This window comes from Lipophrys pholis (genome assembly GCF_963383615.2).
Source record: "Lipophrys pholis genome assembly, chromosome: 13".
NCBI lineage: Eukaryota > Metazoa > Chordata > Actinopteri > Blenniiformes > Blenniidae > Lipophrys > Lipophrys pholis.
The window spans coordinates 18,571,599-18,599,514 of record NC_137632.1 but is presented as its reverse complement, the minus strand read 5'-3'; the positions used below and the strand labels follow the sequence as shown (position 1 = coordinate 18,599,514).

Here is a 27,916-nt window from a genome sequence, read left to right as displayed (position 1 = left end):
GTACCTGAGCGTCATGACATGTCCGTTAGCGCAGAAGCAGGCCAGGCCCACACTGTTACACACAGACACCACGTCGGCTCGCAGCACAAAGGACGACTCGGTGATGTTGTGGACAAAGAGGCAAGACTGGGATGGCATCAAGAAGACTTTGGCCTGCCTTTCAGAGCACACCACAGCCAAATGTCCCTCTCCACAGGCGTCCTGGGAAGAGGAGGGCGAAAAGTTCACCAGCTTGCGCCTCCGTGGTCTGTCAGGGTCCTCGGGGGCGTTGAGGTCCCGCCAAACCTCGTAGGGGCTCTGGATCAGAGCTCCCATGCAATCCAAGAAGCCAAAGCGCAGCACAGAGCCCTTCAACATCAGAACGGCTCCTGGGAGAGTTTCGAAGAAAGATTGAAAAAAGTAAGGTACAAATACTAACACCTGTCAAGAAATCAGGGGATGCAAAAACAGTGCTACTCTTGTTTCTACTACATATAGTATTGTAGAAAGATTGATGTAATTCTAACAATCACAAAGGTTCACAAAGTCATTTTGTGGAGATGTGTTTCTTCTCATTTACTAAAGACATTTGTTGAAACTCCTCCAATCCATGTTCGCGATTCAAAAACACACAGGGAAAGTGCAATAGTTCTTTAATGTCCGTTCACATGACAACCTTCTATTCGTTTACCTCCAGGAGAACAAGTGCAGCTCGATCTTAAAATCATGCAGCAATTTTTCCTACAACCTGGAGCTCGTGCTCTTCACATGATGGTTATGGTGGGTGGCGAGGCATGCTTAGTCCAAAACAATAAACCGTACTATCTATCAATTCTCCTGAGCTCAGAGGAAAGTAATTTTCAAGATTGTGCATGATGACAACAAATGGGGTCTAATTGGAACAAATGAGTTCTTCAGCGAGGATGAAATGCTCGTCTGAAAGCTCAACCGAGTGCACTTAATTCCTCTGAAAAAAAACCCAAACTAAACAAACTGCTATTATTTTAAAAGCTTTGCTTTATGCCAACTTACTCCTATGTCTGAGTAAACAAATTGCATCAAATGGCCATGTCTGAATTGGGATGAATAGTTTTATTTCCCTACTCAGATCAGTGTCCATGGTTTTCAAAGTGAGTGCGCCTTATGCTCAATTCCACAAATTGCTTGTTTGCAACGTAGAAACAGTCACGTGTCAAGCTGGAAGTAAACTTTACTGTGCGACATGAATGAAAACCAATCTCCTGAATACAATTCAAAGATGTAACTCTTTTATCAGATGAAACTTAGAAGTCTGTGTCCTGTCGTTGATGTTTATTGAAATCCATAAATGCATCTTTAACATTCACAATAAAGGTCATAATGACTCTGACCTTATGACAATATAACCGATTGAGTCTCTATCAAATGCAAAGTACTTAAATTTTGCACTGATACATTTCCTAATCATGTTGAGTTTTTGGAGCAGTTTGAAAAGCTCTCATTAAGTACCCAATCAATGTACTCCCATTATGCCCTGCTGTGTTACTTTAATGACAAACTGTTAAGCAACCGAGAAATTGAGAGCATGCAGTAAAGTCCATTTACTCCCATTTTCACAGAGAACATTTGAACATTAAAAATCCACACACAGCTTTATGTTTTGCCTGTTACCACGGTGTCAAAGCCACAGGTGGGAAGATATAGCTGTTTTAATAAAAAAAAAGGGAAAAGTTCCAGATTGAAAATGCACCACGGCTGAAAAAGTAAATAGTGTTGTAAACACTGTGAAAATGAGATAAAAAAAAAAAAAAAGTGATGGCATATTTAGAATTTATTTTATGGATCTAAGTGTGTTCCTTAATGTTTTATGCCTTGCATTTTCTAAATGCCTCTTTGTATATTGAATCACCTTTTATAACCTTTCAGTCTAATCATTAGAGTTTGGGTGTTTGTACTTTTGGTTTTCACCAAAATAGTAACATCTGTGAACACTGATCTGAACTGTTAGTCCTTTTAGTTTACATACGGCTAGAATTGAGCTTGAGTAAAATGCAAGCAAAACACCCAACAAATTAAGGACAACTCTCGATGTTTCCTTTTGTTTCAAATAAGTGCAATTATGATATGAAAGATATTTGATTGAAGCTTTTTTTCAAAACCTTTTATGGTAAAATAACTGCAATATAAACATTATGCCAATTATTGCAGTGCCTCCTGGTGCTCAATACAGTAACATGTCAAATATCCATGTCTTTCACTCAGGGTTAATTATTATTTTTTCTTACATCCCAAATATTCAAATGTCTTTCTGTGTTTAACTTTGCATGATGTCACAGTGGTACATAGACGTGCATTTAGATGCTTTTTACCTCCATACTTCCCATGTGTGTGGACATGAGCGTGCGTAATTGTCCTGTATGTAGCCTACCCTGCTTTTGCCCAGTCAGCTGGGATCGGCTCCATGGCCTGAAACTGGCCTGAAACTGGCTAAGGACAAATGGAAGATGGATGAATTTGCTGAAACAAATCCAGTGTCACTGCTACTCACCACTGGGGCCGATAGTGACAGCTTCCTCCATCCTCTCCTCCTGCTCGGTAGGGATGGACATTGGGATAACCAGGGCGACACCCAAACTGGTGCCCACCCACAGACACGGAGTCGGCAAGGCGTCGCTCTTGCGTCCGTAGGACTCTCCAAACTGCAGTGTGGTGATGGCCTCTTTGGTGTCCCGGTCAATGCTGGACACACTGGAACTACGCGAGCGGCTGAAGGAGTTCTCACGACTCTCTACATGCAGCGGCGACCAGCGAGCAGAGGCGAGAAAGAAGTGGAGAGAGGCGTGACGCCATGACAAAATAAGGAAGGTACAAAGAGAAAAACAAAACGAGGACAAAGTGTTGTAAATAGGAAATTATGGCAGCGGTGAGAGTGGTGGGAGTGAATAGAAACATGATGAAGCCGAAAGAGGAGAGGAGGTGTGAGTGCACAAGCCGTTAAAAAGAAAAAGAAATACAGTGAGGAGAGATAAAAAGATAAATATTGTAAAAGTATAACATGGATTGTCTGCATCTCATATAAGATATGGAATTCTGAAGAATAGGTGCAATAAACCGGGAAGTAAAGTGATCATTTGTTACATAAATACAGCTGAACAGACATGTTCACACACACACACACACACACACACACACACACACACACACACACACACACACACACACACACACACACACACACACACACACACACACACACACACACACACACACACACACACACACACACACACACACACAAAACATATTCAAAAACTTTGCTGGCTCTATTTGAGTGCTTCACATTCAGGCCTGCCATTGTGTACTGCCATCATGAAAAGTATTTCTGTATCGTTGCGTTTCTGAATTATTCAGAGCCAGGAAATGTGCAGCGCTGCGTTCCCGGCCTAATGTCACACAAAGTGGAGACTTTATGTAACGGCAACTGCAGATGGCTGCCAAGCCTGGTGTACACTTATCAATCTTGACAGATGCTCAATAGAGGCATTTTTTGAGCAGACTTTTGAGAGGAGAATCTACCAAGCGATCCTGTTTAATCGATTAATCTGTTAGACTGTTTGAACACAGTTCTAAAAGCCCAACAATGGACACAATCTGAAATTGGTAGACAGCAAAATTCTGTGGATTAAATCAGCAGTGCTTACTTGTGTTGTCTCTGGTAAATACAAAAATAAATTAAACATGAAAAAGAAGAAAACAAAGTGCATGTGCTATTTAATGACAGTGTGCATGTCAAAAAGGATGATGCCCTACATAACATTGTGTGTACTGCTATACATGTGGCATTACCCAACGCCCACCACCTTCCAGGAGCAGCGCAAGTACGTGTGGGCTTTTTATTTTTCTTTCTTTTATTCCGAAGAGACAGGGCCACAGGACGGACTGACACTCTGACGGACGGACGGACGGACGCACGGAAATGTGTCAGCAGTTGGTGGGTTTGTGGCCGAAGCCCCCTTACCTCTCTCACTCCAGCAGTAGGAGGCGGTGGTGTGGTGCTCGTCATGTGAGTACATAGTGACTCCGTGTAACTGCTGAAGCATTGCCCTCCTGGACGCATGCCCTACTTATACCCCCACGACATGAAGCCCATAGAACAAACCACCACCCGCCATGAACCCAGAGAAACAAACACACATATATGCACACGAACGGGTGTGGCCAAAACCGGACGGAGAAACAGATGAGACAGACAGATGAACAGCAGTACCAGTGATTGACAGAAAAAAAAAAGAAAGAAAGAGAGAAAGATGCAGCAGAGTGTTTTAAAAAATACCTTCAAAAACATACAAAAGATTGAAAAAGAAAGACTAGTGGCCACACAACCTTTACCCACATCTTGCACCATCTGTGAATATTCTGACTGACTCTGATACAGCACTGAGGAGTAAGAGTACAGCACTGTTGCACGACAACCGAAGTCTTGATTCAGCTTGATTGTGTGATTTGTAAAGTGGATCCTCGATGAAGAATTCCTTACAAAGCAGAGACAAGCAGTCTATTCCAGAGATGAGCTGAAGATATTCTCTTCTTTGGCTGACTTCTCTTGTTAACCACAGTATTCAAGCAGAATTATGATTATAATTCGGGTATCTTTACAACAATGCTGTACAATGCTGCTGGCAGTCATAATAATAATAATAATAATAATAATAATAATAATAATAATAATAATAATAATAATAATAATAAAAATACAGCCTTGAGTCTGAGCAGCAGCAGCTCGGTTTTTTGCTGTGTGTTGCCGGGTGTGTTTACGCTGTGTGACAGAGCCTGTGGGGTGCTGGCTAATGAAAGTCAGGCACAGTGTTGCCCTGACAGGACAGAGGGACCCCTGGAGGGCCCTCATGGTGGGGCGAGAAGCAGGCGAGGCAATGTTGGGGATTCGATAAGGGAAGGCAGACAATGTGAAGTGGCGAGACGGACAAAAGTGCTGGATTTATACATTGGTACGTGCACAGACACCCACGCACACTTTAGTGAGGACAAGGACAGACACCGGGAGAAGAGGCTCAACCTCCATCTTCACTGCTGATGACTATGAATACAGCTCGGTGCCAAGTTTGTCTTCAACCCATGAAGAACTCAGGTGACATCTGCATGCATCCCTTCACGAATGTTTGCTCCTCCATTTATGCTTTGATTTGATGTGACCATACGTGGTCCTTCCTGTAAATAGGAATAATCTTTAGAAAGGTAATATGCGACAATTAGCCTTGTGCTAAATCCGGCATATCTACAGTTACCACATAAAGAGTTGGCTTGTACATTAATATGCACGGTCCTGTTTGAATAAAGAAATAAATGAACAAATGGTCAAGTTGTGTTTGCATTTTCAGCAAAGATGCACACGTGTTCATAGGTTAACACAAAGTGATGTATGTAGTAAGATATACACATTATTTTTAAGAGTTTATTTGCGAGTTACTGAACGATCGTTGACCTTAAACTGTCAAATTTTACCAATTAGGTGTAGGCCAATAACAGCAGAGCTCCATCTGGAACCCATTATGTCACAGCAGGTGACCTCACTTCTATGGTGTGGTACCAGAGAAATATATGTTAGTTTAGTTTGTAAAACCAGTATATATAGCTCTATTTATTGTATCTCATATTTACTGTATGTCAAATGTACTGTATTTATCTCCTATATCTACTCATCTACTGTATTTCATACCTATTTTATCTCACATCTACTAAATCTATATCATATCTATTGTGTGTACTTTATCTACAATGGCTAAAAGATTTGAGTTAAACATGCAATACAAATTATTTTAAATTGGCTGATACATTTTTTTGTGTATTTAAAATTCAATAATTTTCAATTTGCAGTACATTAATGCATAACCCATGGAAACAGAATTCATCACAATTCAGTCTTAAGCGTATTGCCATGTTGATATATTGACATAGACCACATCTGTATCAATCTTATCAGCTGGATCCCATCTGTCTACATATTTATCCAGCCACCCATCCTTGCAAACCTTTCTTTGCCTCTGTATAAAAGTATTGTGAGTAAAAATAGGTTAATGTTTGGGAAAACCAAAACGTCTTTTAAGAAACCCCAGCTCATATTAATGTCCAGAAACAAATTCAACACCATCCTCCACTGTTTCTTCAATAATTAATAATTGTGCTGCCTAACCAGGATAGGAGGTATGAAAATGTTTACTGTAACAGAAGTCTGTCTCCCCCTGCCAATTCCCTCCTCTGTCTCCTTGCCTGGCATGCAGGCCTCATTAACATCGGCCTCATTTCTAGCAATGCTTGTTGACCTTTAATTATTCCAGTGATCCTGCTGGCTCTTCACTGTGGTAACCCAGTGCAACCGATTAACAAACAGCACCAAAGGTAGGCAATAGATAGGAGTTTGCAGAGAAAAAAAATGACTGTTGACTCATTCTAAATACTCATTATTAATGCTATAATCTATGGCTGTTTCTATTACTTAAAAAATTGCTTCATTTACTCTCAAAGCTCTTTATGAGTCATTCTTCTAAAGTATGGAAAACTGGTTGTGAGTCTGAAAAATCATAGCGCATATCCAACAAATATACAACAAACTAGTGTTTGAACAGACAAATACAAAATGTAATTTATTAGGGGAATGTTTTCGTGTTCATCCTATGACCCAAATTAATTTTGTATTGTGGTCTAGACAACCTAAAATGATGTCCACATATTTGGACGCCAGGTCCTAGTAGGTTAAGCTTGTGCAGTTTATGCACATGTACAAATACATATATTGGAACATTTTCATTAAGCTTGCCAATGAGTTCCAATTATAAATGATTAAAAGTTCTCCCTGTTTGTTGGCCCATCGGATTTTGCAGAATCATATGGTAGCTGTACTATTCTTCTGTAGACCTGCAAAGTGATATACAGTGGCTACAACATTCATTACAATGCACACTGTGAAAAGGGCTGAAAGCATGAGAGGGCTCAAAGAACTTCACGGCAAGCTGCCAATTAGATTATGTAGTATGTTGACACTTTGACATTTTAGAGGGTGGCAGAAGAGGAAAGCTGGTGGTGTGTCCAGACTGGAAAGGATTTTTTCAGTTGACTGAGTGAACAGCAATGAAAGCGAAAAACGTAAAAGGAAGCTGGTATTTTACAAAATAAATGAATAACATAACTGGAGGCAGGATTTGATGCATTATTGACATGAAGCAGACAGGATATAACCACTGAAAATTTATCAAGGTTAAAGCCACATCTAACACAATACGCCAGAATTTTGTAGGCAAGAGGAAACTGTTCACGACCAGGTACACAGAGTGAGGGGGTCGTATCTTCCGCAAGCTTGTCCTCATCTGACACTGCAGAGAAGCTACGATCAGGGAGAGGGCCAAAGCCCTCTCCAAAAAAAACAAACGTCAATGCTTGTAACTCATTAAGTTTGTTGGAATACTTTCTGACGGTGTAAGTACATTAAATCAGCTGTAGAAAAGAACAATTTCCAGCGTCTTCTGGACTGGTCTGGCTGATGGTGCACCTGTAACCTTAGCTGACGCTCTGATAAAACATTCACCTCATGCTAATGCTAATGAAAAACTGTCTCCCTCTTGGTTCCAGGTCACTGCTGTATAATGAGGTCGATGAAGATAGCAGCGTGAATGTAATTGCAGAATTGCTGTAAAAGGGTCAGCTGCGACTCAACAGCAGCCCTGCATCACACTGGTTTTTATTTTACAGTGATGATTTGCACCAGCATCACAGCAATGACACTGCAAGGATTTTACAACGGTAAAAGAAAATTAATAATTAAAAAAACAAACAAAAAACAAATATAGATTATTTTAAAGCATAGGCCAAATGCATTGTTTGAAAACATACTCTCCCCTTCAGCTGCCAACATTTGCTGCCACTTATTGGCTGATGTTTGTGCTGGGTGGCAGCAGCTACTGTGACATTTTTGAGAATTGTCACAATGCTGGGTTTCTAAAGGAGGGATTAGCCCGCCGTGACCTGACTGAGAATCTGAAAAAATTATAAGAAAAACTGTGACTGGACAACGACGGATTCTCCTCAGGTGTTACAGTGCATAAGCAGTATTTACTGGCAATGCAGCGCATGCGGTGCTTTTAGGACCACCATGAAAACCTTGACTGACGTGTATGTAAATGCGCTCACACACAACGCACAGATAATCTGTATGACGATCTGCTGCAATCTGTTTCACACTTTAAATTAGAGCATTGCGGTGTCAAACAAGTGCTCTGCATCCAGACGCTATCATTACTCTGGCAGTTTTTATAGATCACACACTTAAATCTTATTCATGCACCTGCAGCCTTTTTTTGGCCAGCTATCCTCACCCTCAATTTTACCACCATCAGATTATCATCAGACCACGCGAATCAGCACAGAGGCAGGACACCTCAAAGGCAACATCAGGGGCCTTGTTAACATGAAAAATATGGACATAATTCTTGTGCCCGAGTGTGTTGCTCATTTACAGCAAACTAATGATCTGCATTGATGTCTGCAAGTGCAACGATTTACAAATACTGTCTGTGTAAGTAAAAAAAAAAAATGGGATACAGTGCTGGTGGAGATCAGGCAGCAGTCAATGTCTCACAACTGTAATGAGGGTCATGCTCAAATTTCACTCGACAGCACATCGACTGTCTCAGTTTTCAGATGTTTTGTAAGGACATATTCGAAAAAAATGACACCTCATTGAAAAGCCTTTAAAACTAATATGTTTTTGTGGGGGATGGACCCGTTCTATTAGTTGATTTATCAGCTGTTTTAATTCATAATGTCATTTTGGCTTTGCACACTCAGAAACAGATACATGCACGCACAGAACAGAAACATTTTCTTTTGTGTCACACACAAAAAAAGATATGTATACACACACATTGCTGCTGTGATCACGGAGATATGAAGCCTCTGCCGGGAAAATTTATACTTCAGGAGTGTAAGTCAGAGTGTGAAGAGTTCAAATTGAAAGAAAAACACCAGACTTGTCAGTGAAAATGTCAAAAAGCCAGAGTGGAAAAAGTGTTTGTATTTTTCCCCATTTTTATCAGTGAGCTCACTGAAAAGAAGGTGTTTCAGTTCATATTTCAGATTATGATATGAAGAGACGACTTGCTGCTGTGGTTAGTTGGATTAAGAGATAGTCGGGAGGTGTGGCCACACTACGTATAACACTTCATACTGTTTTGTTATTTGCATGAAAACAAAAATCAGAGAATGGATCTGCAACAAAAGAGCAAGAAATGTTACCTCACTAGACCTTGATGGGGAAAGAAACAGTTGAATGCATTAAAGACCAATCAGCGCACTTGAATAAAACAAACTAAAAGAAAGAAACTGAAGGAAAAAACTGGTTGAATAATTCTGTATCAGACTAACCTTCAGGCCTGCAACATGGTCGACACACACAACAATTTAATGGACAGAATGCAAGAGAAGTTGACTTGCATTAAGAAAAAGCAGACCCTGATGTCCAATTGTTGTCAGGTGATGCTAATGCAAGCCGCAGACATGTTTGATATAAAAATGAGAAAAATATTATATTTTAAATATAAAATAAGTAGTACTTTATCGATATCTTCAACATATGCTGGCTGTTTCAACAGTAGAAACATGCATTTGTTGGATGAGCAGCAGAGTTATTTGTTTGTGCCCATGAAAAATTGCCAAATCATCTCTGCCTACATCATTACCATTGATAAGAGACATAAAGAGGCTTTTCAATGGAGACAAAGTATTGCCAAAAAGCATTGTTACAACAAAGTGAAATAAGATCGCAAATACAAATGTCTGTATGTTTTGTACATATAAGGGTATTTGTTATCCTTCATTTGTGTTACAAACCATTCAATAATGTAGATTTTTTAGAGCAGTTTCAATAGCATCAATAGCTGTTAACTACTCTCTTAAATTTGGATTATGTGGAAGTAAAGATTTGCTGTTTTATTAATGTCTGAAATCTATGAAGCCCAAAGTGTTAATTTTTGGTCCACATGTTTAGACTGTTTTCTTTGTGATGAAACAGGAAAAATTAAACTGACTCCAGCTCAATAATTTGGATGAAATGTTATAATGTTAACATCAAGTTATGAGGTCGATGCAGTTAGTACAACTCCACCATATTGATTGCTTGAACAAATAGAGAAATCTTAAGCTTCAGTCTTTCAGAGTTTTCTAAACGATAATTGGCTCTTTATTGTTTGGAATGACGGTTCTGCAAGCAATTGCATGAAGAAATAAATGAAGCTGCAAAACGTCCATTCTGTTGTTTCCAATATTGTGCTATCCTCACAAAGCCAAGCAACAATCTCAATTTTTACAACGCTAACTTGCATTAGCTTGTGCTTGCCTTGTGTTAACTATGCGTCAGGCCTCAATTGACTTACCCCAGGGTGAGAGGATGGCATGCACTTGTTAGGAGGCGGGGTTATGTTACTGAGGTTTAGGGATGGGAGTTGGGAAGACAAGCACACACCTTCAGTGTGGGACACAGGCAAAGAGATCTCCATGCAAGCAGCGGACTGGGCCTTGCGGAAGGGTGGTCGGCCGGGGCCTCTGCGGGTAAGCCGTGGCCCCTCAGGAACCATCGGAACACGAGGCTTCCCCGCCGAGCAGGGCTGGGAGGTGGGGCTAGTGCAATGTCCATTGACATGATCTGTAACAACGGCAAAGCATTAGCAAACAACAAAAAGAGGAACGCAATCAAAATTTCAAACAGATTGTAAACCACTGCTGGCTTCAATATCCATATTCACAAGTTTAGTCTAATAATGAACAAGGGAATAACTCAGAAATCCGACAATGAGGTCAGAGATTATCTTTGATGTCTTCCTAACCCATTGCAACACTATAACCATCAGTTACAAAACTGCACTTCTATAAGTCATTATTACACTATATAACCCATGAAGATGGATATTTTTTTCTTTCATCATGTAAGAGGAGCAAGCTGATGTTGGAAATCTGGTTAACTGCTTGTTAGATGATGGTGAGGGGAAAAGGGACAATGGGTGACCAAAGGGTTGAAGAGTGGCTTGAAGGTAAAGTTTGTGCAGGAAGGAGGAAATAGATGCTGGGGCCACAGAAAGGAAAGGAAAATGCAGAGGAAATCTGTGAGTGCAGCTTCATCCAGTCTGTGTTCCAAAGAAAGTATAAAACCGTACATATATAACAGGCTTATTCAAGCTCCACTTTGTGTCCCCTTTTATTGGAGAATTAGAAAGTCTTGTTTTAAGGAAGAACTATGTACAAATTTTTTCCAAGGCCACAAGCTTTTTCACACGAGGGTCAAAACAACAAAAAAACAAAAACAAAAGATAACAAATATTTTTTCCCCTTTTAATGCAAATTAGTATTCAGTATCGTTGTGCTGTAGTCACCTACAGCCTGTCCTGGCATGAAAACACTGGTAGCTTTGTGAAATGGTGGAAATCCGGCAGCCTCCCCTCAGGGAGACTGTTTTGTGGGAGCTTTGTCCACTAATGAAACACAATGCTTGTGGAAGTGCGGGTATGCGAGCAGAATCGTTTGTTTAGAAACGAACCCTGTTAATAAGACAGTGACAAAAAGAGCGGGTTTGTGCGTACTGGGTGCACTTTGCTGTTTTTTCCCCCGTTACAAACATGCAGCTGAGACAGCTGTAATTAACCGCTTCGTGATGCCCATGTCTGAGTGCTCTTGTTCTCGCTTGACGAGAAGAGCAAATAAAAAACACTGCCCTTTTCTTTAACTGCACCCTCCAGGCAGTGAAATCAAGGTTAAAGGCTTTTGCGCTGGCAAGGAAGGTAATTTGAAATCCAATATTTTGTTGTTGGACTTTGTCTCAGAAATAAACATGAGGATGGAGCGTTGTGTGCGAATGAGCCGTAAGGACACTGACTTTATTTGCAACTGATCAAACATTTGTCATGTCAATACTCGTCTCCTCTTCATCCAGTTGCTGCTCACGTGATTCAATTTCAAAGAGAAGATGAAAAACACCGGGGTGCCGCCCAGGCTGTTTGCAACACTCACCCACTTACACAGCAGGGGGCACCGAGCCTGTACAGGGATTGAATCCTGCAAGGGGCCAAGTAATGTGAGAGCTTGGCTGTTTAGCCTATTTTAGGTTGTGTTGTGGTGAATTTCAATGAGGCAAGCAGTAAGTCAGTCATTTTATCCCAAAATATCATGAAGAGAACTGATAAGGTGCAGAGAGAATGGCAGTGGACCCACTACATAGATTACTGCATCCATCAAGACTAGTCACGCGCTCGTACGCACACACCCACACTCGCACACACAACAAAGAAAAGATCCTACCATCATAGCTGGCTGCCGTAAGGAGGTTTGAATTGTAGTACTTAACAGGACAGAATCTATGATGTACTTTAATCCCTTTTATATGCAGCAGACTCTGTAGAGAAGCCTGTTTGTGTCTAATGAAAAACTTATATATCCTAAAGTGTTCTCTTGTCGCTGATATCAGGTATGATTTTGAAAATCATGTTCTCTTCCCTGCTGCAGAAGTCACTTTTAAAGAAGACACTAAATGAGACAAGTCACAGGAATACAGAGGCAGTGGCACATTTTGTGTTTGAGAAGCACAGGTTTGTAGGAGTGGCCAGCATGTGTGACACTGTCGAAGGAAAGTGAAGGGAAACCTGAGGTTGCGATGCGTATGTAGCAGTTACAGATGTATGGGGAGAAGGAGGAAGGCTCTGTATCTGTAATGCAGATGATTCAGTCAAAATGGAGGAAAGACTGTTCAAGATAGAAATGATCACTTTACAGTGAGAGAGGGAGCGAGCGATCCAATACGGCAGAGCAAGGCTGTCAATGGAGGAAAGGTTGTGTCAAAATCAGAGGATGACCCAATCATGATAAAGCGATAGAAAGCCTCGAATTTAGATATGGGCATGAGTTACAAATCACCTTCATAAACACTTGCAAAATGTAGAGGAAACAAATACAGAAGATTTGATCAAAATCAAAACACTTCAAAGGGTCAAAATGGACGGACGCTTCAGGCCAACAATCTCATGGGCTGGTTGGACAGGAGAGTGGAAAAGAAAACTGAAAGAAGAAAGTTTGAATGTGAAGGAAATAAAGCTACTATTACAACACAAAAGCCTAGAAATCATGAGAAAAGCAGAAACCAAATGACTCAAAAGAAATCAAGTGAAAACTGCTGGCTTTCGCCTACCGTACCAAGATCAGTCTTAAGATCTGTTGGCAGACTTAACTTTCTGCCGGGTCCCTTTACTGAAACAAAAAAATAGGAAACAAAGCACCAGTTAATCCCTTTAAATGAAAAAAAGAAATTTGATAAAAATGAAGAAAATAAATAATAAAATTATAAAGAATAATTGATTTGGTGTAATTTGAGTAAAAAAAAAATTTAAGTCAAACAAAAATGCCAAACAAAAAAACAAACCCCCATAACAAAACAAAATTCACTTCAATGAACAAAGAACATGCAATTGGTGCAGTTGCACACAGCAGGCATACAGTATTCCATAATGCATGCTCCGCTGTAGTCCCAGGCCAATGCTCCAAGCTATCCCCACCAGGTTGGCAGGGTCCAGTTACTGGATCTCAGTAAAACAAAAGAAAAACCTGTCCAGAGGAATAAATTATCACTCTTTTGGAACAGGCATAACTCTATATCTGGTATCATTCATAGTGATTCTTAAGTCTGGCTCATTTTCCAAGAAACTAGAATGACTTTGAATGCCAAACATGAATCACAGATAAGGTTTTAGCATTCTCCAAAATACTGAAGTGGATCAATGTTTTGCTGAAATTTCCATTTAAAATCAGGTTTTCTGAGGCCTGGGATGTCTGACAAGGAAGCACAAATAAACAGATCACCATATGGTGTCAATACAAAAACCACAGTCAGACACAGGAGGCAACCAAAATAAGTTGTTAAAACATTTTGCAAGCATTTTTGCAGTAAAGAGAAGACTGCAAAGGTCAAACTTGAGGTGTTATGAGTCTGTGTACTCCTGAGAAAGAAGGCAATATTTCATTGGTTCTTTGCCGAATGATTAACTTGACATGTGGAAGACAAGGGATGGTGCTTATATGACTCCTGGTATATTCCATGAATACATGGAAAATATCAAGACCATGAATTAACATTCTTAATAATTCTGGTCATTTTAATGTCATTTTGGATTTTGAAAAAACAAAACAAAACAACAAAGAAAAACATCAAAGGAATTAATTGCTATTCCTTTGTTAAAAATGTTGGCTCAGGTTTCAATCCTTCTGTGTTGGGTAGTGTAAAAAAAAAAAAAAAAGAGTAAAGCAGACTTGTGATGTGGACTCATGTATGTGTTTTTCTTTTCATACAAACAACCAAGTTAGCAGCAATCAGTTCATTTCTGTTTCCATTCATTTCAGGTACGAGCACAGCTTTTGGATTAGTGTTGATAATGAGAAAACAGACGAGTTCTGTGTGTTTGTATAGTTCCCCTAATAAGCTGTAGTGACCAGATGCTGCTGCGACCGTTTGAAATGTGCAGTGTTGGAGCTATAACGACAGGAAAAATGTGCTCATAATAAACTTGCTACACACAGATGGGTCCTCAGTTTAATAGCTCAGTGGCTGCAATAGCACTTTGTAAAATGTATTTTAATCAAAATGAACACCAGAGACTAATCTGAGGAGCGAGGGGTTGTTCATTGTGTGAGGAATAGTAACCAACTAATAACCGAGCTCGCAGGACCTGTAAGGGGCATTTATAACAAGTCCTATTAACTCGGCTGCATTTGAGTCATTCATTACTAATTTCTCATATGTGCTCACTAAACATGGACGTAGACTTTGCAGTATTTAAATACAGAACTGACATTTTGCTCAACTGACCGAATTATATCGAGCAATGGCAGTCAATGTGATACCATGTTTTGATCATTCTGGTGCCTTCATTATGTGACAAAATATAACATATTTGCAACAACAGTTTATATTGGAGTTGTCCCATTTGTGACCTCAGCATCATTTTGTACTTTACTGTTTTTCTTTCTATATTTTATTCAAGTCTTCACAATGCACACCGATGGAAAGATAAACACATTTTAACATCACTTTCATAATTGAATAGGTGTCAGCCTTCACTCTAGAACAGTAAAACTTGTGCCTGAGGCACAAAAAAAAAGTTAAAAAGGTCTCTGAAGACTCTTATGCCACTTTTATAAAATGTTGACAACCTGTTCAGGCCAAACATTTGGCCCAATGGAATGGTCTTTGTCCAATTACACCAATCAAGTTTCTGTCACCTCTATTGGTAATACTTGGTATGAAAAATGCAAAGTAGAGAGTAACTGATTTGTGAATAATTTGTGAAAAGCTTAATAAAAGAAGAGTTTATTTATGTTAAAAACACAGCGGTCTTGGCAATGCTCAGGCCAATTTCCTATTATTTACACAGAAGCCTTGTGATCCTCCCAACTGTGAAGTTGTAACGTATAATCTCACTTAACTTTATTCATGGAGTTGATGTAAGGTAGTAAGACTGAAAACACATTTTTTAAATGTTTCATTTTTTCTAGAGAATTCCACCCCGAAATGCAATTCTACTGAAGTATAGTAAAGTAGTAATGTGTGCTGAAATCCCAAATGGGGCAATTGCAGGATTAAATCACTGATAAACATATGAAGGAAGCTGAGCCATATTCATCAACACTGCAACCAGTCATATTATAGACACCATGCAGTTAGTTAGAAACAAGACAGTGATGGATGTTAGCCAAGGACACAACAAGATAGGAGTGGAGGTTTATTGACACACAGTCACATAAGAGACGCTGAGCATCAGAGCCTGGGAAAGAAGCATTTTGCCTTTTCGTGACAGAGACGTGTGATTCCTGAGGAGGCACGATGATTAATGTCACAGAGAATGAAGCACTAGAGGCAGTGACGGGTGAGGAGAAGTACACGGATGGAGTACAACTCCTTCCTCTTGCCAAGCCCGTCAGCCTCGCCGAATGATGATAGATCCGAGGTCAATGCCCAGATCTGGCACATATAACAAACATGACGTCCCCCCCCCCACACACACACACACACACACCTCTCCCCGCCCATAGCTGGGGCAGAGACACCAATGCACCACCAGCACTCATCTGCACAAAAGCATGGAACACATTGACAAAGCAGCCGCAGACAGTCTACTCCGAGAAACAGTCCCGGTCGGCTTGTTTACTCTGCAAGCAACTTGGTGGATTGGCTTTAATGTTGTGACAAATCTGCACTGCATCCACAACATTTTGCCCATATCGAGTGATGTTTTATTGATTTGGGAAATATGAATAGGGAATAGACATTCCCCAGTTTGTGCCATATTACCTGGAGTACGGTGTAGAATGGGGATTTACACTAAACTTCCACATTGGAAGAACTTAAGTTGACGTTTAACCAAGCAACACAATCAAACATAAACAACTGTCGATCCAACCCAACACCTCATTTCAATTGTCTCTACCATACACTACTTGCAGCAGCTGTGAATATCTACATTTATAAAAACTAGGGAAACAAGAAAATTAATAAAAAAAAGATTTATGCCTACTAGTTGATTTCCCTGAAATATCAACCTTTAAGTAGGGGTTGTTAAAGTGTGGGAGGATGAGATCCCCACCTCATAGAGCTTGAATCACATTGTGCTCCCCTCCAGCTCTCCGGCTGAACGTGCGTTCTGTCAAGCTAAGTGGTTTTTTTTTGGTTGAAGGCTGGATTTCCTTTTGTTTTTCTCAGTTTTAAAACATGACATTTCTTGTCCATAAAATTTACTCCTGAAAATCTGTGTTTCAATAAAACAAGAGTTTTAACCTCTACTTATTCTATTCCTTTTTTAATATTAAGATTTATTCTTAAAAATCAAAAAAGAAGAAATCATTGTGGGATAAAGTATACGCTAACAGGGGGCTCCTGCGCCACAATTTGAAAACCCCTGCTTTACAGTATTTCTACTTATTCATAAATTTCCCTTCTCCATATTTCCACTTTGGTATTTGTATATAAGGCGAGATTGTGTCTGTGGTGTCTTCCCGGGTGGTGTTGCTCACAGTGTGGAAGCAAAGTCAGCATGCAAGGTGCAACATCAAACCAACCACCTGTGATGAGCCTATCTAACTGCTGTGTTGCGTGATTGCTGCACAGGTGAAAAACCACAAGCAGGAATCCATGAAGAGGCTGAGATCTGTGAGACATCCCTCCTCTTACCATTGTCCAGTAAGTAAAAGACTGGACTGCAGTGGCTGGCCCTCAGACTGGCCACGGGCTCTGGCAGGATGCGTGGGTCATTGTGAAGGGAAGTTGGGTAATGAGCTGGAACAGGAGATCCAACAGAACAGACTTTTCAGGGTAACATGGGAGAGACAAACACAGTGGGTGAACTGGGGAGAAGAGAGACTGGCAGGTAATAGGCAGCAAACGATTAAGAGGTAATGAAAACAGAAGGTTCAATCGGAAGGTTATGGATAATTATTTCTTCCCAGTAGCAGGACTCTTGGAAGACTTCATAATTCACAACTACTACAATCACAAACAAAACACAACAACTACTACTACTACACTACTTCTACTTGTACTACTACAACAACAACAAATCACAACTACAAGTCATGCATCAATCTTTTTACACAAGTGTCTCCTCCAGTTCCATAAATTCCTTTAGTCCTTCATCTGATGACAAAAGTTTAACTGGAAGTGCTGGTTGAAGGTTCAAGGTAGATTGTTAAGATTGAGGTATATTTCCAAACACACGGTACATTAGCAGCATATAGAGTATTAGCATGTCAAACAGATAACACTATAACACAATAATACTACTGCCACCCTTCAACCACTCAGATTCAGAAATATCATCTGCCAATAGATTTATAAGTTTCAACCACTTATGTTTGTTAGACTCCTGCTGATAAGATCACTGAATGTAACCAGTAGGAACAGTAGCAGAAGACTTGAACTGCTGGCTCATTGTCACAGAGTACATGCAGTTTAAAGAGCAGCTACACCTACTTTAATAACTTTAAAAACCAGCACTAAGGCATGAAACTGAAAACATATTTTTTGTAAAGTATATATATGCAATACTTCGCTGATATTTTATATCACAAATAGTGCATTAGGTCTGTGCCACTTCTGTATCTGTTACTGTATTAGTAAAAATAAATAAATAAAATAAAATTGTTTTAGCGATGCTAAAAGAAACTCACCACAAGAAACCCTCATTTTACACCAGGTGGGGCCACAATGCTGCACTCAGTCACGTTTTGGACATTTAGCAAAATCAAATAGAAGATAAGTATTTTCTTTTTAAGTAATAACAATTGTAATCACATTTTTAAATGCTCACATCAGTACTTTGTATCAGCAAGTATCCAAATGTAAGCAATAAACTCTTTTGTGATGAACAGTCTCAATATTACTACAGTCAAACAAAACTAACAACCTAAACACAGGCTGCAGAATGGACCTTATAGGATTATTTGAGGAAAACTTTGTGTGTGCTGAAGGTTCTCCTGTATGCTTTTTAAGACAAGATCATTGGACTATTTAGCCGTTTGCTATCTCCTACCTCACAATTAGTTCCACCAATCTGACAACCTTTAAAAACAAAGTCTTTGAATGTGTTTTGTGTACAATCTATACATTTCACTTTTGCACATACAGCTCTCTTAAGACATCACATGAACAGTGTGCGTGCCCTTGTTAGAAACACAAATGGTTCAATTTGAAATAAAAACGTAGAAAAACTTTTGATAAAATATTTATCAGTTTTGTCACTGATGTTGGTTTTAACTAACACAATGATAATAACACATTTTAAAAATAGACCTGCATGTCACCACAAAAAAGATTTAACAATTGTTTTATGACAACAGTTTATCAAGCGAGTTGAACGATCATGAAAATGTATTGGTCACGAACAGTCTAATATTGCTCAGGTATTTTTTTTATTACATAGGTGTTGAAGAGAGCTTGAGCTATGTGAAAATTTGAGTTGAATGGAAGTTGCAGCTACCGCATCACCTCTCCCCTCATGTGTATACGGCTAAATATATCCTGCTGGGTCAGGCACCTATCACCAGCGTCTCATCTTGTTAGTCCATCTTTCCAAGGGCCTGGTCATGTAGGCTCCTGCTGCAGCTCCATGTGGCATAACGCTCCCAGAGGGAACATCACGCATAAGCTCAAACCAAAAACAACAGATCCCCGGGACATAAAAAGAAGACAACTGGAAGACTTGTGGGGGGAAGACAGCCTTTAGGCAGGAGGGGCCAATTACAAGGCCTAATGACAAAAGGAAGACAGAAAAGGGTCAGGAAAGAGAGAGGGAGAGATGTGTGAAGAGGAAGTGAGAGAGAGATGCTTGCCGTTATTGACACTGAGGGTAAGTCTTAGTGATGGCTGGCTTCCTTAATAAGCTATCCGCGGTCCATATGTGGCCTTGAATAGACAGAGCACACCTGGTATAACGGGGACAGTCAGACAGCCTCTAATGGCCAAAGAGAATAGTGAAAGTTGATATTCAGCAGTGGGGAAACAAACCATGAACTCTTTGACTGTCAAGCAAAGTACAGCTGTGCAGTCGCATTTATCTGTAGGCATAATTAACATCACTATAAAATCAAAAACATGGAGTTTTTAAAAAAAAACATTACCTAAAGAAAAATTTGTCAATATGACTTGAGCTGACATTTTAAGTACGGTTATTCCGCTATGAGCCACTGTTAACATTTCCATATCTTGAAAGCGCTGCACTTGATACGAGTTCTCCACCAGTCTGCCTCCCCCCCCTAGGTAAATGCTCAAGTGTATCAGACTTTTGATCACAGCGCTGTGCCGTGTGTCATCTATCCCTGTGCCTTTTTGTCCAACTCTCCACGATTCTCCCATCCTTTTAATTAACAAACGGAACACTTATAAAGGGACAGAGTGATCATGACCTAGTGCACATCAGACTAGGGAAAGACACTGCCACTGCAGCGAAGAACATCTTGTCCTGCTCTTCCTTTTTTCTTGTTATGCTCTTTAGGAGGCTCACAGACTGGGCTGAAGTGTACACTGTGAGAACAAAGAAAGTGAGCGAGGCAGTATATCCTGGATATATAGAAGAAAGCATAAAAAGGAAGCTACCGATTGTAGTACTTCCGAGAAATTAACTCGTGGCGAATTACTGACGATTCTACATGCAAAACCTGCTTAAATGTACACTAATTGTTCTAAAGTGTTCTAAAGCACTAGCAAAATGAACGGGTTTCATAAAACAAAAATCAGACCAGATCCAGTCTAACTGCACTGTTCAAAGTTAGTGAATACAAAAACTCTCCAAAAGAGGTTGACTGGTCATCAGCTATAACACAGACAACCCTTTCATGTGCACAAAATCACAAGAAAAGCTGGATGTGGAAAAGTTAACTGGCTTTGATATTGTATTTGCTATCTTGGGAGTGATGTGTAAATCACTGCAGTATTAAGCCTCCACGCAGTTTTTACTGTGAGCCTACAAGTCTTTGCAATGATTGTTCGCTCCGCTAGCCAAGGTGCAATAATGTAAAACATAGCTGCTCCCATTATAAAGAAATCAACCCAAACAATCTCCATCACAGTCACATCTTCCAGGATTTTGTGGGTGGACCAAAGCTGTCCCCCAAGCCACAAGGAATGTTTGATCTGCTGAGAACAGATTTAGTCTCAACTTTATCATGTCTGGGAAACATTTGCTCACCATCTTAACACTCAAACTCCTCACCCAGCTGTCCCTGTAGAGGTGGACGGGGGCTTACACCCTGCAAACCAACAACTGTCAGGTATCAGCAGAACAGCAGCTGTCAATGTCACACCTGGGAACTGCAATATAAAAGCAAGTCGCCCCAGCTCAGCTTTTCACAACATATTGTCTTATGTGCAGGGTCGCAGTCGGAGTCATTTCAAGGGTAGACCACATGAGGCCACTGTGGAAACAATCCAGCTGTGCTACCGGGAGCCAAAAGTGCTCACCACCTGTTAGGAGAGGAGCAAAGCTCTGCTGGGATGCCAGTTGGGCAGCAGGCAGCAGCTGTGGTCTCTGTGGCCTGAACCCTGTCAAATCCTTTTTCTGGACCGTGACAATTGTTTGAGCACCAGGAATCCTAAAAGCCTTTCTCATCTGCAAAACACACTTGACTGATTTACTTGTGCAAAATGCCACAGTTGTCATCCGCACTGCATTCACATTCAATAACGAATCCATTTATCACCATCCACTGATATCTTACTACGCAAAGATCAACATCTGTGTAGGTTATTCAAGAGTGAAGCAGTTTTCGTCAAACATCTTCCACAGTACTTTCCTGGTCCGACTACCATTTCAAAGGAGCTTGCATCACTTACTTGCACAGAGTTTGAAACTTTCCAATTATCCATTGTCTTTTGGCAGGTTTAACTGATTGTGTGCTATTTCTGGAGATCTAAAAAGATCCTAAAATTGTTCTTTTGTACGGAGGAAACCATCTGAAAAGCACAAATTGTCCATCAAAGCCAATATTACAAGTGGTATTACAGAGTGTGGCAGAAATTGTTTCACGCTGTACTGGTGCTGACACTGAAACACTTTCTTCTCAATTGCCTCACAAGTTTTACGAAAGACAGAAATGAGATGCAGGAGTATTCCCATAAATAATAGTGGGAAAAACACACCTGAGCAAAAAAGAAAAGAGAAAGAAGAAAATGAACATTCTAAGTAACGTGTGACTTTGGCAAAACCAGTTTTCATTTTAGTTCTTTGAATTTATCTTTTTCTTCCCCCTTTTCCAAAATCTATCTTACCTACACTAACTAAATCATATCAACCTCTGGATTTTTCTTCTTTTGATTATTAATTTGACATTATTAATATTACAGCAAATAATACAACATGACATCCTCCAACAAAACTCCACCGTGAATACTGTGTTTACATGACTAAAAATAAATGTATGTCACAAGTTTATGTATGTTTCTGAGCTACACATGAAAGAGCCTAGTTGGATTAAATGAAAATATGCTTCATTGCACTATGTATCTCCCAGGAGGGGCATCACTCTTATGTAAATTATAGATTCCAAGGCAACAAAAACAAGTCTGCTCCATACTGAGATGCTATCAAATATTTCACTGACTATCGTGCAAAGGACTCCTTTTGCAAATTATTGATAATTTAAAAATATATTTAAGCTTTGAAGTAATAATTAATTCAACTGTGGGTATACAACAGTGTTACTAGTTGTTGTATTCACATTAGTTTGATACAAACAAGTCAGAGTGGTTTTAAAAAAAACAACCATATCCTATCAAATATTTTCTGAAAAACTATTTCTACACAGTATGAGACCAACCAGTAGACCTTGATATGCACACGCCCATTCAACTGTGCTTCCTTCTCTCACAGAGAAACTGCATGTTTTCTTTTCCAAACTTTTAATTTAAGATTTCCGTTTGACAATGCGCTGAACATGAGATGCAATTTCCCACAGTTCGGCTGCTTCTCTCGTCAAGTGAAGATACTCCAGTGGCGCCACGGGTGAGATGGCAGGCAGCATTTCGACTTTAACAAAAACAAAAAAACAAAACAAAAAAAAAACACGAGCATCCCTGCAATGTTTCACAGTACCAATCACAAGACATTTGCATACAGGGATTGGAGACGAGGTAGTGGATCGTGCACAAGTGTGTGTGTGTGTGTGTGTGTGTGTGTGTGTGTGTGTGTGTGTGTGTGTGTGTGTGTGTGTGTGTGTGTGTGTGTGTGTGGATTACCTGAAGTAGGCGACTTGCTTCTCTCCATGTCAATGGACTGCTGGTTGTCGGTAAGTTCAGTAAGGCCTACAGCAGCCAGGAGGAGGAAGAAGAAGAAAACACACACAGTTCATTAGATGGTCTTAACCATGTTAGTATGGCAGAAAATAAGTAGGCTTGGTTTAAGTCAGCCACGCAAAGTCCAGAAAAAGAGATACAAATATAGCTATTCACATCTCCAAATATCTGTACAGGTAATTCTGAAAATATCCTGTTGAGACTTTATAGGGCTAAAGTCATTCTAAATAGTTGTCCTGTGCTCTTTAAATTCGAATAGAATAATTTATTTGAACTAATAATTTAGTCTTCCAGGAACAGAGTGGCTGACCCCTGATGGGACCTGCACTACAATTTCTTGAATTTTTGGGATCCAACACGATGTCAATGTTACTGCAACTGCATAGTGCGGATCTCATCAAAAAACGGCGCGCACACACACACACACACACACACACACACACACACACACACACACACACACACACACACACACACACACACACACACACACACACACACACACACACACACACACACACACACACACACACACACACACACACACACACACACACACACACACACACACACACACACACGAAACATACCACAGTACAAACACACAAACTAATCACATGCACCAAACACAAGGCAACATGAAGTAAAGCACAAAGACTCAAATTCTTGGTCCTTTCAGTCTGATGTGAGATGTTTAAGCTTGCACTCATTACAGCCTCATTAATAGCCCCGCTGAGTCGTCACAGTTCAAAAAATTTGGATTTGTTTAATTATTTCTCTTCAGTCAAAGTTTTCCACACAGCTCTTAATGCTAATTTTCTTTCAATGTTTTACTCCGTCTTTACAAATGAGTGAAGACATTGAAAGATTCTCTAATTAAAGCTTTATTGTTAAACAAAATTACAAAATCCTTTGTAACCTCCCATTAAAAGCACACATTACAGTTTCACAGTCCACTGCATGGCCGAGGTTTCATTCACCCCGCTAACTTCGCTTTGGTTAAAATATACATCACATAAGAGCATAGAATATCTATAACTGCTCTTATTTAGCAGACTCAAAGGAGTGGCTCTCCTTCAGCAGAGGACAAACTGCCGGACATGACGGGAATGCAAAAAGTTCTGTACATGGCAAAACGTAGCAGAGACCCTGCCAGAAACAATCTGTTTGACTCCAGTCATTTCTCTGGTTTGTCCAATTGCTTTATGGCCACACTCATCCCGCTGGTATTCATCTCCATCAGACCTGATGTCACATTATGTCACACCACAACACTGAGCCCCCCTCCCTCATCACCACCAGCACACACACAAACACGCACACAAAAACGGAGTCCCCCAGCCTTTAGGAAGGCCCGACTTACTCTGATAGGATGTACGGATCCTTTTCTTTGAATCTGAATAAAAGTTAGACAGGCCACGCATGCAAAACTCTGTCAGGCAGGCCCGCATGCCCACACCATCAGCCACAGAGTCACCAAAGGGACGGGCGGAGGGTCGATGAGAAGAGGGAGGGTAGGACGGGTGGAGTGGTGGAAAGAAAATGAGAGAAGAGAGAGGGAAGGTGTTGGTGTAAGAGCAGTGAGACAAAAGGCAGTATGGCAAAAATAGTGGTGCGAGAGGGAGAAGAGGGAGGGGCAATGCAAAGTTTGGCAAGAGAGGAAGGATATTTGGAGTGAAGGAAGGGTTGGGGGGAGGGTGGTAGGGAGAAGAGAAGAACACACTGGCTTAGAGTGGAAACGAAAGTAAGAGCAAGCAGCAACCGAGTTAGTGTCAAGGGAGGACAGACAAGGTAAACCGAGCAAACCCCAGAAATGCTGATGTGATTGGTTATTTGCAGAAGGATGCGCGTGTTAGCAGGGAACAATAAATTAGTGAGAGGGCAAGAGAAGTACATCTATTGCTGCACTAACTGCTCTGTGTCAAACACTGCAAACTATGATTCAAAAAAACAGTTGCAAATATCACTAATAGGCATTTCCGTTTATTGAAATCCAGACACTTTGTTGACACACTGAAGTGCAGTATATACACACATATATGTGGTGTGACAACAGCTAAAAATGTGGTTGAAAGGACAGAAAACAGCTCTTAGAGGCATGATTTAGTGAGCCTGTGTGTTGTGCTTGCCCTTTTTGAAAGTTCCGTCTTAAATATTGCATTAACTCTGGCAGAGTAAGTGCTTGAGATTATAACACCACTACCTGAACTCAAAAAAGGCCATATTTTGTCCGTCTATTTTTTTTCCTTTTCTTTTCCTTATCAAACTTGATTTTTAAGACTCAATAGAGACCGATTGTTAACAGTTGTTAATAATAGTATGTGTGCTACAGCAAATAAAAACAACTGGCGCCAAAATCATGGCTTTATAATCCCCTTCCCACAATTCATGAACACCTGTAAACTATTTTCTGCAGCACTCGTGGGAATTATGTAATAAAAAAAAAAAGTACTTTAAACAAGTGTATGGACTTAATCCCTCTAAAATATTTAACAATTAGAGGTGCTGTGAGGGTCAAGTAAAGCTGTGACTTGCATTTTTATACAGTAAGGTCTGTGTAGGGGGCTTGGATATGTTTATAGCGAATTAAATATAAATAAGGTGCTTCAGAGGATCATCACCAGCTGAGATCAGCAGCAGAGGAAAAAGGAAAGGCAGGGGTCAGGAAATACAACGAGATCTCTGTGGCTTTTCACTACAGATCTGTGCTCAAGCAGGACTGAAAACAGAACGGACAGAGAAATCAAAAGACAACATGCATAGTAATGCCATCATGGAATGACACACCATCTGTTACACATGCAGTTTGCATCGTGGTGTGAGCGTGTGACAGAGAGAGAGAGAGAGAGAGAGAGAGAGAGAGAGAGAGAGAGAGAGAGAGAGAGAGAGAGAGAGAGAGAGAGAGAGAGAGAGAGAGAGAGAGAGAGAGAGAGAGACTGACAGAGTGTGCGTAATGTTTGGATGTTATTGTGGGACAGGGAACAGAAAAGAGAGGAAAGACTGGTGTTGATTTTTGAATTGTGATATAACTAAATAATACAAATAGGGTTATATAAATATAGCTCATGAAGACATATTGTTTTTGTTTGTATAATATTTTGTTTATATTCATACATCTTTTGATGTAAAAGCATTGTCAGTTGCATGTTGTGTATGAGGCGTGCTACATATAGTCAGTTTAGTTCATTGTTATCAATTAAGTGTGCTTGAATATCTAAAATAACAACACCCTCTATCAAAACAAGTGAAAACTGCAACTGATCTTTATAGAGAAGCAAGCTGATGATGATGTTTACGAACAGTACGAAGTACTGTTCGTAAACATCATCATTTACAAGATAATTACATTTATGTTTTGCCTGTAAAATACTGTTGTGAATTTCAGCTTTTTTAAATAAACTGAACAGAATAAATATCAGATTTTTGTTCTCGTCTATATGGAAAGAAAACATAAATATTGAAATACATCTGACCTAAAATGTGCTGTATTTGTATCAACCTGTTCGGTTACTTTCTGCTACTACTGGTCGCCATTACAGAGGCAGACGTTGTCGGAATAAACCTCAGCTAATTATTGTCAGCCTATTCATGAGAAATTAGTCTGATTTGCCTGACAGAACAGGCTACCCTTTCCAAGAGCAGATAACAGAGGAGACAGAAGTGAAAGCAGACAGGAAGCTCAGAGGAGACAGAAAGAGAGAGGACTAGAGAAGAGATGAGACAGTGAGATACAGTAGTCTGGATGTGATGACTGCATTATTGGCACCTTGTCGTGCATGTGCACATGTGCGTGGCAGGATACTGAAGCTGTGTTTGCATGTGTGTGTGTGTGTGTTACCTGAGGTGGACTGTCTGTTTCTGCGAGGGGAACGAGTAAGGCGTTGGTAGGGGTCAGTGGCCCCGTACAGATCCAGTGTTGACATGCACAACAGGATGGCTTTCTGCAGGTAGTCCACCACTGCTAGGCCGTTACAGTTCCCGAATGCCAAGCTGGACACACGCAAAACACAAAACAAAGAGGCACAAACACATAGAGGGAAACAGAATTATAATTTTTTTCAACATTACAGGTGTGACTCGCACTATCAAACACCACCAATTCTACTGTGACATTTTAGTGTAATTACTGCCAGCAAAAACCTGCTTTTATCTCACACCGCTCATGCTGCTGTTGCTTTATTGTCACCAGGAGACTTCCCACAAAGATCTAATGGCACACATTAATCCAAATTGATGCAGCAAATCAAAAACAATTTCAGATTGGAAAAAAAAATATGACTTCATTATCGACAAAATAATCGAGGGAGATGTATAAATGTCACTTGCTGCCTTCTCCATCACTGCTCTCTGGTACCCACACAGATGTCGAGCTCGGTTTATGTTACTGTCACACGGTCAGATGGCTCAGGCTGTGAAAACGTCATCCACAGCGTCCATCTCAAAATTGCACATTTTAACAGGCAAACAAATGTGGCTCTCTGTCATGCGCTTCGTGTAAACAATAACTGCTGGACTGTGATTATGCGTCTGAAAGCCTATCAATAGGAACAACACAGGCGCAAAGGAAAGGGAGCGGATGGCAAATACCAGTGAGGAACCTGATTTGAGATTGAAACCTGATAAAAATCATTTATTTAGTGTGGATCAGGGGGATAGCAGGTGATTTGGAACAAGCAATGGAGCCCAGTGTTGGTCTTTATCCTCGCGGTAGTGCTTCTTTGTGCTTTCACAAAAGCACACATGAATAAATATGTTGACCTATATTTTGATTTTCTTGCACAGCAGACAACATTTAAATTGAACAGTCGCAGTAAGACATGACAAATGTGATACCTTAATAACATAATGTTTTGATATTTTAATCCAAATAAAATATGCATCACATCCCATGTTTTCCGTTCCCACTGCGTTTTACATCTGATCATACACGTTGCGTCTCCATGAATCCAATTAAACAAAAGGTTCCTAGGAATGTTGCGGCCTTTTAACATGGGCAGACTCCTTTTCTTTCACTATTTTATTTACTTCACCAGCCTAATAAACGTTGTTACTAGTATGTCTGATTTGTGAAGCGAAATG

The 27,916-nt window shown here is 40.2% G+C and overlaps 1 protein-coding gene across 1 annotated transcript in view; it reads right to left on the bottom strand.

Moving 5' to 3' along the window:
* The window catches only part of stxbp5l (syntaxin binding protein 5L), a gene marked incomplete at its 3' end in the record, with an annotated part of 148,567 nt that overhangs the window by 3,496 nt on the left and 117,155 nt on the right, over positions 1-27,916 (bottom strand). Inside the window, exons 18-22 of the mRNA XM_080478208.1 lie at positions 26,676-26,827; positions 17,225-17,329; positions 10,487-10,666; positions 2,507-2,746; positions 5-368 (exon numbers count right to left, since the gene is read on the bottom strand). Of these exons, the coding sequence (XP_080334334.1) occupies positions 5-368; positions 2,507-2,746; positions 10,487-10,666; positions 17,225-17,329; positions 26,676-26,827 (1,041 nt within the window). The remainder of the gene's footprint in view (positions 1-4; positions 369-2,506; positions 2,747-10,486; positions 10,667-17,224; positions 17,330-26,675; positions 26,828-27,916) is intronic.